The sequence below is a fragment of the Nansenia antarctica genome (assembly GCF_963989245.1).
Source record: "Nansenia antarctica genome assembly, chromosome: 4".
Taxonomy (NCBI): domain Eukaryota; kingdom Metazoa; phylum Chordata; class Actinopteri; order Argentiniformes; family Microstomatidae; genus Nansenia; species Nansenia antarctica.
In genome coordinates, this window is record NC_137689.1 from 16800274 (window position 1) to 16813533 (window position 13260).

The window sequence follows — 13260 nt, forward strand, 5'->3', positions numbered from 1 at the left end:
AGCCCTTTTGGCACGCTGGCACCAGGTCCTCCAATGCAGGGCTAAGCAAGGACGAAGGTTTACATTCTTTTTGAGTTTATGCCAGCGCAGCAGTCTCTGCACTCTGAACCCATTGAGCGGTATCTGAGTGGGCAAAACAGAGTCTCTCATTTCGTGTTCAATCTGCTGATGTTACTGCAATAGATGTAGTGAGGTCCAATCATACTCCCCTTCTTCTACCCAACTGAAACCCTAATCTGCTTCCTCTTTCTTCTCCTGCTACATGGGTTCCATACCCCACAGGTTAGTGGTCTCCTCATGCTGGCCTAATTTCAGATGCATATGGACATGCTGGGCTGTGTTGGAGACAAGGTTGGTCACCTGACTGCCAGCTGCCTCCACAGTCTCATATTCCACAGGAATCCCACCACCTGCGAGTACACAATATGGAGACAGTTTAGATAAATGAGATGGAGGGTGGAGAACAATAATAAGCAAGTCTATGTCATGGATTACAAATCATAAATCAAACAGTAGTTATAGAGCACATATCATACATGGATGACACAATGCGTTTTACAGGAATATTAATAAAGACAAAATCAGGGGCGGAGCTACCGTGGTGGCACGGTGGTGCTCCCCAACGCCCCTTGGGTGTTGAGTGCTGTCAATCAGTAAAGACGTTGTGAAAGTTTCGAGAGGCGATCAGATTGACTCTGAGTGATGTCAATCACTGTGTGCTTTGACGGCGCAAATTCAAGTTAGTATATGCATCTACTGCAGATGTTGTTGAAGAAGACAGTGTTGAAAACATGCAAGGTATTGCATGTTATGTAATGTTAGCGCTGTAAATAGTGTTATTCTTGCACAATACATTGCACATGCTTAATCTGACGGCTACTGTTGGTGAGCTAAAATATGTTGATGAGAATATCATAATCAGAATTTGAATGTTGACAATGCAAAATGAAATGTCATATGCACCTTGCTTACAAGGTAAAAGAGTTAATGTAGCCAACAAAAACACGATGAAGACATAAATACACTGTGTAGCCTAACTGTACTATTTAAGAAAAGTAATTGTTTCCACTTAGTAGTCTAATTTTTGACCCAAACTATTTCTTTGGGCCGCTTTTGGCTGGCCCCCTCAATTTAACTGTTTCGCCCCCTGTGGGTCTCCCTGAAAATTATCTGGCTCCGCCCCTGGACAAAACATAAGAGGATAACACCTATAACAGTCATGGGAGTTTAAAACAGTAAACACAGAGAACAATGAGGAATGAGACTAATACATCAATAACAAAAATAAAAGCCTTAAATAAAATCTAAAATCTAATAGAAAAAAGAAAACAAAGTAAAAGCAAGGCTAAAAAGGTGCATTTTAAGATGTCTTTTTAATGTCCTCAGTGTCTGCCCTATAAGGTTCTCTGGCAGGCTGGGGCATAAAAACTAAGTCTCTTAGTTTGTCTCTTAGTCATATTCGATACAGATACCTTCTATGTTTCATATGACTGTGTATTTTTCAAAGGATAATATACAGTGCTTTTACTGTAGACCAATGTACAGTTGTGTTGTCTGCTCAGGAAGGTAGTACATATTACATAATGTGTGTATGTACAGTGTGTGTGTGTGGCTCTGGGACTGACACACACACACACACACACACACACACACACACACACACACACACACACACACACACACACACACACACACACACACACACACACACACACACTAACCCAAGCGGAACTGTACGTACAGTATGTGGGGTCTGAGGCAATTAGTGGTGCTTCGCGCATCATCAATCCCAATACCTAAACTAATTGCTTTCATCCTTAGGAATTGGAGGTACAAGATGTTTGGGAACTGAACTACAAGCAGCGGGCGCTATATCATCGGGTAACCTACAGTAATTGTGTAATCAATGTGTGCGTCATGGTTGCATAGGGATGTGATGTAGCTATGGCTCTCTGAGGCCCTGTCCACACCTATACGTTTTTTTGATAAACGTGGATTTCTATTTTCGTTTTGGGGGGTTCGTCCAGACGCAAACGAGTTTTTGCCCTCTGAAAACGAAGATTTCTATGATCATGCGCACTGCAGCTGTTTGCTGTTCCCTCCAACGTCATATCCTGGCACCAGTAACTACTATGTTTACAACAGGCAACGGTGGTCGAGGCTACACAAGCGAGGAAAATGGATGTGAACAAAGTGCTTCTAGTTCTTTCACTGTTAACTGGACTTTTAACCTGTTTACATATAAATGCACAGTTAATGATCGAGAACATTGAGAGACAGAGGCGTCTGATTGGCCAGCGGGGCTATGGGGATAATATTATATCGCCGACTACTGGTGTGGAATGCTCAATGCCAGCGTTTATATTGCGTTTAAACATGCTGGTGTGGACGGTAATATTTTTATATACGAAAAACGTTTATCAAAAAAACGTATAGGTGTGGACAGGGCCTCAATTTCATAACCTTGTGTGCTTCTGAACGCTGCCCTGGTTTTCTGATTTACCGGAGATTACATCCACCTGTGTACCAGGTCTGAATCAGTCACTTGTGTTTCATGCGTGTGTCTTTGCGTGAGTCTTTTATATGAGCATAAAACATTTATCCAACCCCATCCATCAACTTTTTCCAAAACTTTCCACTTGTGATTTTTATTATTGCCTTCACAAACATCCAAAAAGGATGGAATGGTGGAATGAAACAGGATTTTCCCACTTTATTACACATAACCTTATTTACATAATATGGACTTTAATATTTTTTTGTCTGGATTGCTTGAGTTAATACCAAAGTCTGGTGTAAATGTCACTTGAATAGGCTCATTGGAAATACATTTACTGGACAAAATATTGATGTGTTCGATACTTATTTCCCCCATTGTATGATGCCAGATATTCCTAGTGTGAGAGATTATTGGATTCTGGTTATCGACTTTTGGACATTGGCTCAAATCATCTGCTGCTGCGAATGAAACATTCAGTTAATCCTCTAGGTCTATCCACAGAGGTCTGTCATCTCTACTTGAGAGAAGGGACACTATGAGCCCCTAAGAATGCTTCCTGGTAAAGTCTCATATTAGGAAGGCTCAGCCCCCCACATTCTATTTTAGCCTGTAGTCTTGCTAGCTTCATCCTAGCCCTTTTCCCAGCCCAAATAAATTGGCTAAACATTTCATCTATAGTCTGGAATATGGTCACTGGTACATTCAGAGGTAACACGCTTAGAAGGTAGTTCAGTTTGGGAGCTATAACAATTTTTATAGCTTGGACTCTCCCCCATAATGAAATCTGTAGTTTGTCCCAGCCCTTGAGAAGGAGCTGTATCTTATTCAAGGCTGGTCCAAAATGATCCAATATCATGTTTTCAAGTCCTGGGTTCAAAAGTATCTTAGTCAATTTTGTAAATTTCCAATTTTGAAGAGTACTTGGATTATTGGATAAGGGCATCACTTCAGATTTAGCCCAATTTATTTTGTACCCATCCATCAACTTAATGTGCCGGGTGGACACTGTTGTTGTTCACATGAAGATTCATTCATTACGCTGTAATATTTGAATTACACATAATTAAAATATAGTTTTTGTGTCTATTGTCCTGGAGTAAAGTGTGATTGTGCAGACAAAGTACATTCATCTTCAAGACAAAATGTTCTCTATCAAAAACGTATAGTTTAATAGAATTATCATATAGGATTGCATAGAAAAACATTGGTATTGTTAGTGATATCACATCATCATATACAGCAAGGTAACTTCACAAGGAAGGTGATCCATTTAGTCTAGATTGTGAGCTTTACGGTCATGCTGAGGTCAAATTTAGCCTGGCCTTGCAAGGCAATCCTAAAAATTGTCCCATATTTTATACATCAACACATATGTGTAACACATGTAACGTAATGTCAAACTTTAAATACGGCTAAACAAAATGCTAGCTTTTAATAAGAAACAAATTGTATCTTTTTCAACAGTTCTCACAATACATCATCATACAAAATCTGTGATCAATCTGTTCTTGTCATGTCTAAGATAAAAGATAAAAAGAAGAAGATAGAAAGAAGATAAAATAATCTTTGATTTATAATGAAACTATGGAGTATATGTAGTGATAAGCCACTTGAACAGAGCCAGCACTGAAATACCGTATGGTGAAAATGTAAATATAACCTCCAAATATAATTCCACAACCCTTATCTCCCACTATTACATCAATAATTGTGTATCCTATCCATGAGTTAAATAGGTCTACAGGAAATTATTTAGATATCAAACAAATCTTGCCTAACTTCAAGGACTACTGTTTCATTACTCTTGAATCTGCACATCTTTATTGAGTAATCTATTTATTATCTATGAATATCTAATGAATTTTACGAGAGGAGATTAAAACGTGTAGTATCTGCTAGGAGTATAGAAAACAGTGTTTTGATATTAAGTGGCTAATGGTCACAGTCACCACCAGTGCCTGACTACTGCTTTGTACTGAAAACAGGTTTCGAGGCTGATTTGGTCATGCTCTGTCTTTGTCTTTGTAGCAGATTTCACATGAAAAGGTCTATATACTCTTATGTAAACATGTTCCTTATAGGTGTCATGGTCAGGTCCCCCATCCCACTAATTGACTACTTCAACATGGTGTGGGGGGAGTCTGCAGCTGCCTCCATAGCGTAAGCATCTCCTTGGGGCTCCGCTTATGAACAAGCAGCACAGAACTGTAAGCACATGGCTTCTCCTTTTCTGTTTCTGGCAGATCAAAAGTCAAAAAGCCAGGATGATGGATGGGGGACACTCCAAGTCTGTGGAGGCACATGCCCAGATACACATCATCGATGGGGAACAGGCGCACCCTTTCAGACACCTGTCTCAGACGCAAGGCAAGTGAACCAGAAACAACCACCCCTCCTCCACCAGCATAAGGTGGGTACACACCTTTGAAAAAACTCTCTGGGATATAGTATTTGGTGGTTGGCTGTCGGTTTGGCTTGGCATTATGGATTACATCTCCCAAAAATAAATCTGTTGTCCTCTTGGTTTTGTTTCTCTCTGCTCCCCTCTTGTTTTGCTCCTCCCTCTGCTTATGCAGGTAGTCAAGAAGAGCACTTGTACGAACAAAAACATCATCATCACCTTTGAAGACATATTGGGCATGCTGGCAGTGGTCCTGGAGCCAATGCCAGAATAACAGATCCTTCAAGGTCAGGTTGAAGAAAGTGTCCTTGAAGTCCCACTGCAGGATGTCCCCATATTGTTGATTCTCCAGCTCTAAGAGGCCCCCAAGGTTTGGGTGAGGGCCCGTTGTTGAATCTTGTCTTCCCAGAAGAAAGACTATGCGTACTAACCAACCTTTCCCCCCCAGTTCACCCTTCACCAAGCCACTACGCCCCCATGTTTCACGAATGGCCTGCCTGTTCTCAAAGCTACCCACCTGAGACTTAATGGCCATTAGGAGCATGGGTGTCTCCAGCCGATAACTCTCATTGCCAGCACACAGTCTGGGCTGGTTCATGAGGAGGGGGTACTCTCTGCAGTGCATGGAAAGGACAAATGCTTTCATCTGCTCTGGCAAGGTGTTAAAGTCATTCAATTGAGGCACCCAGCACCGATCTGTGCCACAGTCTGTGGAGCACTCTCTCTCTGGTGGCTGAGTGAGCACAGTGGTAAGCCTTGCGATTCCACTTGCAGTTGAGTTTCCCCGCAATATTGGGTTATACTGGCGGTCCCAGAGATGCTGTAGCTGGTTCCACAAAGCACTCTCCTCCAGACGGAGATTCCAGAAGGGGGCTAGTGGATGGGAGGCCAATGCCCCAGAGTTGACAGAGGCCCCTGGGGCAACAAAGTGGACAGGTAGATGGGGAGGTGAATAGGAGACGGTGACGAATATGGACACCATTACATAAATCAAGAGGTGACCCATCATCACACAGGGGAGGAGGCAAAGGCAGAAGATCATTCCGTTGCATCGAGATCGGGCCATTGGTTCCTGTGCATAGCAGTGAAGAAGAGAACAGGGCAAATATAGAGTTTTAATAAGGATGACATTGAGTGAGAGAGGTGTGTGTGTGTTCGGGGGAGGGGGGTGGGCGGTATAGCTATAGCTAAATCATATTTTCATATACAGTATTTTTCTAAGCAATGTATGATCAAAAATAAGAGTGAAAGCACAATCAGAACAAGAGGCAGCAACTCTCTGAGGAGTTATGGTCTCCTAGGTGATGCTCCAGAGAGGCTTGTTACTATGCCTGGCCAAAAGGACTCAGAGCATCACACAGCCCAGATACTTACATCATGTTCCCTCAGGCACAACATTAGAATGGAAATCCTCATCATTATCTGGGCACATTTTCAGTTTTCCTGTTAATTTTAAGTTGAATACAATAATATCTAGACATCCCAATTTTACAATTTGCATGTGATTGTCATTGTTTCAAGTTAATTCAATCATGTAACAGTCATTATTATTATTATTATTATTGTTATTATTCTTATTAATGCCTATAACTTATGTTTTAGGAGAGAAATAAATACAAAAGTCATCGTAACATTGAACAATATTTAGATAACAATTATTGTAATAATTGCCTGAATCTGTTGACTATTATCGTCATGACAATCATGCATTTACTTATTTACCAACCTTAAGATCAACCGCTCTTCATTCACTCTACAATCAAATATTGGCTAGGAAAATTAAGTATCAAACTCAGTTGTGTGTCATTTCACATTAGTATTCTGGTATATACAATTTAAAAGGAATAACTTACAAATGACTGTCGTTGGTTCAGGCAGAGAATGTGCTGATAGAAGAGACGTTAATGCAACTCCAGTCACATCATTTTGACTACTTGCACAATCATCAGCTTTTCTGCTGCTTCGAGTGATTGTTAAATTGTACTACACTGAGTTTCCCCCCCAGTCGAGTCCATTAGTGATGTCTTATTGCAGAACATGACACGAGAACATAGCTATCGCAGCGCAATCCCATCTCGATAATAGAGCAAATTGCACAGATGATCAGTACCATCCAACACAAGCGCCTCCTTATCCATATGTGGCATAAGGTACTCAAAGCCCGAACGGCTGCGGCTAATCAGTTGGTGAATATACTGCGCGACAACGGCACCTTTTTATTACACGAGGGGAGGTCCTCGGGATAAACTAAGCACTCAGGTTCGTTAATGAGGGAGCAGAGACATGAAACCAATTCGTTAAGATCAAGACTTTATTAAATGACTAAAATAGATGCTGCAAAATAAGAGAGCCTAAATAAGTAGTTAAATAATAATAATAATAATAATAATAATAATAATAACAACAACGGTTAAATAAAAATATTTTATTTCCAATTTTAAGATTTAACATGTTTACTCACTATACAAAATGTGTTTGGCCATAGTGATAAAATTAGGGTATAGGGCTGTAGAGGTGGAGGCTACCACCACAGCAGTCTCAGGACAGGCACACCTTGAATCTGTGAATATACACACACTCAGCAACCACAAGGCAAACGGTGATCTAAGGTGTTCCCCAGTGATTAAGCAATTACACTTTACATATACCACATGGGACATGCAGTGTAAGGAGACTAGGCCCAAAAAACCTGACTACCCTCTCCACGCCAGCGCCCCCCACTCGAAACCAAAGAACAGAAATAGATCAAATGGGATTAGACTAGATGACCAGTTGGTTCACAGTAACAGACGGCACAAATAGAAGGATAGATCAACACATACTATACAAAGTACCATTTGTTTCCATTAGGCTAAAGTCTACACTGAGCAAAACAGCAGCTAGCAGTCCTATTAACAAAGGGAAAAAGACTGGACTAATCATTTACCCATTACATTACATTACAGCTGACAGTCCTACTATTCTACTACAGGCAACAAAACCCTTTACCTGAGTTCAAAGCAGACATCTGCTAGTCCTCTCCCTCGCACCACCTAGGTCAGGCTAGACCTGTTGTGAAATACAGTTGTTAATAAAACACCATCGCTTCCCTCTATTTACAATGGCAAATCAGCTGTACGTCTGTGGGTAGAAAGTGGCGACTCTGCGATTCAAACCACCTGCACAAACAAAGCGGTGAAACAAAACTACATGGCTACTATAAGCTATCAAGCTAAACTGTTACAAACTATTTATCTTCGGGACTTCGGAATGCCAGGACAGCATAACCAACTCCAGAGACGATGAGATGTGTAGAGTAATCATGCGTATCCCTGTCTCTAAATCGTCATGTCAGCCAAGATTTCCCCTCTAAGGTTACCTAGAGATTATTGGTTTCAGGTGCTATCTGTTACACATAGGTAAAGAAATGGATATCAAAGTTGACTGCATTTTTTCTAGCATACCATAGTGTTAAATTTAAATAATGAATTTAAATGTAGGCTTCAGTCTGTATTGTGTTCGATGAGCAGGAGCATTACAGACTGCAGATTTGATTTTAGTTGCTCTGCAGGTGCACATTTGCAGGTCATCAATGACAACCAGATGGAAGAGTCACCACACCCATACCACCATCTTAACATCTCGTGAACAGACACTGAACCTGTGTGTCATCAGATGATAACCAACCTATCTCACACAGCCCAATAGTGTAATAATACTTTGTAGTATTCATTTGAAGCCAGGCCCCACTGGCTAAACTAAACTAGAGTCTATCCACTAGACTAGTGGATAGAGGGAACTGACTGCTGTGATATGGATTATGAAATGCTCCCAGCTTCACCTCTCTCAAGCTACACCACTCCCTCTCTTTCTCCCTCTCTCTCTCATGCACGCACCCACGCACCAACGCACCAACGCACACACTCACACTCACACACACACACACACACACACACGCGTGCGCACACACGCGCGCACACACACACACACACACACACACACACACACACACACACACACACACACACACAGTAACCTGTGTCAGCCTCTCACACAGACCACATGCAAAGGACACAAGTCCCAGAGTGGGCTTGCTGATCGATCAACCCCCAGGGTACCTAATCACACCACCCAACCTCCCGAACCAACAATTATGTAATTGTGAACGGGGCCGGGTTGATCTGGATTGGTTAAAATCTGAATAATCGATGGCAATCTGACAGTCCTATTGACTACAATGTAACTGTTCGATAATTTCCAAACTGGCCTTCCTGGCCTGTCAATCATGGGGAAGCAGTCTTTGTGTGTATCACTCTCTAATGTACCACTATATTGATGTTTTTCTGGTGTTCATTGCAACCTTAAGCGCACATAAATCACTTGTGCTCTGTGCACAGTAAAAATACACAATGTGTACGCAACTTGTTGAGTGTATCCAATCCTACTCAGAGGTCATTAGGAAAAATCATGCTACAACTGTCGTCACAACAAATACAACAAATAAGAACATTTGGACTCAGCTTGTTGTACAAAAATGTTTATTCCAATGAACTGTTCTGGCTTCTCACATTTACCAGAATTGTAACACAGAGGATGATTTTTTTCCAGCCATCTGTTTTTGTCCTGCTTTTTTAGGGGGTGTAATCATGGGTACATAATCATTATGCTCTACCTTATACTCATCCACTCTTGTCCTTTATGTACAGTACAATGGGTAGAACATACTCATAATATACAGTATTGTAATCATGACTATTAATATTGTTGCAACCAAACTGTTGCCAGTTGTTAGCATGTGCACACGGTCCTACTGATATAGATCAACACATCCAGCCTCATGCACCGTGCCACTCAGCTGGCACACTGCAATCTGGATTGATTGGGGACAACAGAAGCGGCAGTTCAACATGCAAGTCCAGTTTATATCAGTTATCCATGGTGATATTCACCATTTCCAGTCGAATGTGACGTTCTAATAACGCCCCTGTATTATAGCAGCATCATGTTAGTCACAGTGCACTCCTTATAAAGAATCACTGATAAAAGTGACAGGAAGATAAAACTGTACATCATACAGGGAAGATGACCCAGATTACTACAATATGAAAATATTATCATCTGCTCATGAAAATCGAAAGGGTTACAGCAGGGTATCAGATGTACATCATAGGTTCAGTTGAATTGACCTCTTACTCTCCAAGGAAGCAGGGCAACGGGATAAGACTACAGAACAGTACTGATGATAGTCACATCTGGACAGTCCTAACGCCCCCCCCCCCTCCCTCCCCTCCTTGTAAATGGAGGGGATGTCTAGTTTTTCATCATTCCAACAGCATTTCCTTCTTCAGACCAGTATCACCATACTTGATTTCAATATTTGGCACAAGAAATTAGACAACAATAGAAAACAGGCCTTAAACACATACATGGATAGATTCACACAAATAATCGATTCACAGATTTACATTTATGTTTTGAATGAATCATACATTATAAAATATCTTGGTTTGAATTGTTTGTTTCTTTTCATGTGCAAATTTTTTTTTTGCTCATTGCAGTTCTGTACTGAGACTGTTCCCATTGCCTTGTTAGAAACCATAGAGAGAAAGTTCAAGATGTCTACAGTTCAGTTTTTGTCTGCCTCTTTCTAATCACTTTTCCTTAAATGGAAGGTTGTGAGGTCAGCTCGAGGACTGTGTAAACCATGCAATTGTATTTTTAGGAAAGGTTATATGCAATGAAATTGTTTGGATACCTGCTTTGCATACAAACCCTACATCACGTTGACAACATCAATGTGTCATAATTAGCATTATGCTAGGCCTCACTGGAAAGGTGTGATTAAAATCAAGCTGAACATACTGGTACTGTAGATAGGATACATCAATATGTAAGGTTGAGTCTCTTAAGGAGAAACTCAGGGTGGTCACAGTGGAGTATAGCATGTTGACTCGCCTTTAGTGAGGTCTGATTTGAATAATACAGAGAAAAAGCGCAGCTTGAGTAAATCGTTTTCAAAATACCTGGAAGAGATGGTAGGAAGAACATAATGGCACAGATGCACCATTCATACAAAACAAAGATTCACAGTCAAGTACTCACACAGATGCACATACACACAAATGTACACACCATGAACAGACATGAAAGTAGAAAAATATAGCCTTCTTCAGTCACAAAGGAGGCAGGAAAAAATCCCAGAATCAATCATGTATTTAGAGATCAAACTATCCAACTGCAAATTGAACATGAATGGATGCTACATTGCTTTGGAAGACGAATTGTACACAACCTATACCAAAGGCATTCTTGGTCTTGAGATTTCATGATTCTAGTACTTTCTACCAAATCCATTATTAAATCTGGAAAAGGGGCAACTGGCAGTTTTAGATACAAATGTCATGGATAAATTATGCTTTTACAGCAAAACACTTATGGCATAGGATGTTTCAGGTTGAAACTTAATCCGTTGGAACACTTGTATGTAAGCCATAATCATTCTCAAGCACAAATATTCAAGTTTTAATACACATATTGTTGTTCTGTTGTTGTTGTTGTTGTTGTTTTAAAGCAGAAACACCCCCTATTAGGTTCGATTCTGTCTGGCCAATCCCAGAGCTCCATCATCAGACTGAACCATCTGGTAAAGCATGAGGACAACATGACAGCAACATAACCATCTACAGCTGCAGCATTATAATGTTTTGCATGCCTTGCTGCAGTTAAGTAAATGTACAAAACTATTGCAGGGTGAGAGCTCTGTCGCACCATCAGAACTGTATAGGGTCATACCATTATTCATAATCACAAATTGCCTACGTATACAGTAATCTAAGTAGACAAATTGTAAAAATAATGGTGAAAACTATTTACAGTGAATAGTCAGAATTTGCCTGTAATAGTTCATCATTTGCATGGCATCACAGAATGAACTGCACAATAAGGATTTCATTCTTTCCATACAGTCAATTCAAACTGTTGAAAAGGAACCAAGGCTTAGTCTGATAGGAGCTCAGGGGAGACTGACAACCACCAGTATTTAGTACAAGTTGGATGGGGCTAAGGACCAAGGCTGAGAACTTAACAATATGTAGGAAGAGTGCGATTCACAGTGAACTTAATGATAAAGCTTTGTCGTCTTTTACGGATCAAATTAATATTTCTAAAATAACAATGCATAGTATATTGTAGTACCGTAAAAGAGAAACAGAAATGTTACAAATCTATATAGGCAGATAGGAACAAGTAATATAGGGTAATAGAGGACAAAAGTGAGAGGAGCATCGTTTGAGGTCTGTGAAAAAGAATGGCGCCCTTTTTAACCCTGAGCATGACGGTCTAACCTCCATACTTATGACTATTAACTTTCAATGATGAAAGGATGGGATGTCTAAAATGAATAATGCAGTCAGTTGACATGAAACAAGACATGGATATTTATACAGTTTGAGAGAATAAACAGACCAAGAACATTTAACTGAGGGCCAAGACAGATGGATAAAGATAGAAGTAGATAAAAGGACAGACAAGACAGATAAAGCCTGGATATAGTCTAACATCTGGGCTAGTTTAACTGTGTATAATATTGACACAAAACAACCAAAGTGTTTGACTATAGACTTTTAGGTTATTGATTTGTCAATCATTAGACTGTATTGGTTCAACATAAAACAATATAATGCAAGTTAACACTAGTTGACAAGGATTTGGTCTCTGACCTCCTGTTTTATCTTTTGAGTCTGAGTTTCATAACGTTGTTCCAAAACAATCAAATGTATTAGCTCCTTTGACTGCCTTCTCAGTAATGTTTTTAACATAACTGCACACACACATATACAGTATATATACAGGGATGGAAATTAGGCTAGCCCAAGTCTAGTCTTTTTCAAAGCTGGCTAGCGAAAAATTTGATCAATTAGCCCTTTGGGCCGGTGATATTTGTGTGTTCTAATTGCAAAAGCTAAGTAGTCATAACTGAATAGTCACATTTATGTAACTGTACATTTATGGGACATAAAAACTGTGTGGGAGATCAGATATATATCTAGATATTATTTCTCTCCTTATTAAAAATTATATTTGTACTTATCCCGTTTAATGTTTTGGACAATAGGCTTAGGCATGTAAAATGTCACCCAGGTCAGTAGAAATTGCAGTGTACTAGCCCGGCTGCCCAATGCCCAACATCCTTAAATTCCATCCCTGCATATATCAATAGAATATGAATGACATATAGACCTTCTGTACTCAAATCTATGTGTTGGCTCCAGAATAATCAACATTTACAGGACAAATATTCCACAAATATGGAGGGCCCACAAAGAACAAAATCTGGGAGCACTAGGAGTGTTTCTCTTTATACCTTTCAACCAACCCTGTC

At 40.2% G+C, this 13260-nt stretch overlaps 1 protein-coding gene across 1 annotated transcript; it reads right to left on the reverse strand.

The window, feature by feature from the left end:
* Window positions 1–4620: 4620 nt before the first annotated feature.
* On the reverse strand, window positions 4621–5967 carry LOC308156461 (N-acetyllactosaminide beta-1,3-N-acetylglucosaminyltransferase 2; the record flags this gene model as incomplete). The annotated part of the gene is made up of 1 exon (XM_080529801.1): window positions 4621–5967. One exon carries the CDS (start codon window positions 5965–5967, stop codon window positions 4621–4623), a length of 1347 nt encoding a protein of 448 aa, XP_080385927.1.
* Between the last annotated feature and the right edge of the window lie 7293 nt (window positions 5968–13260).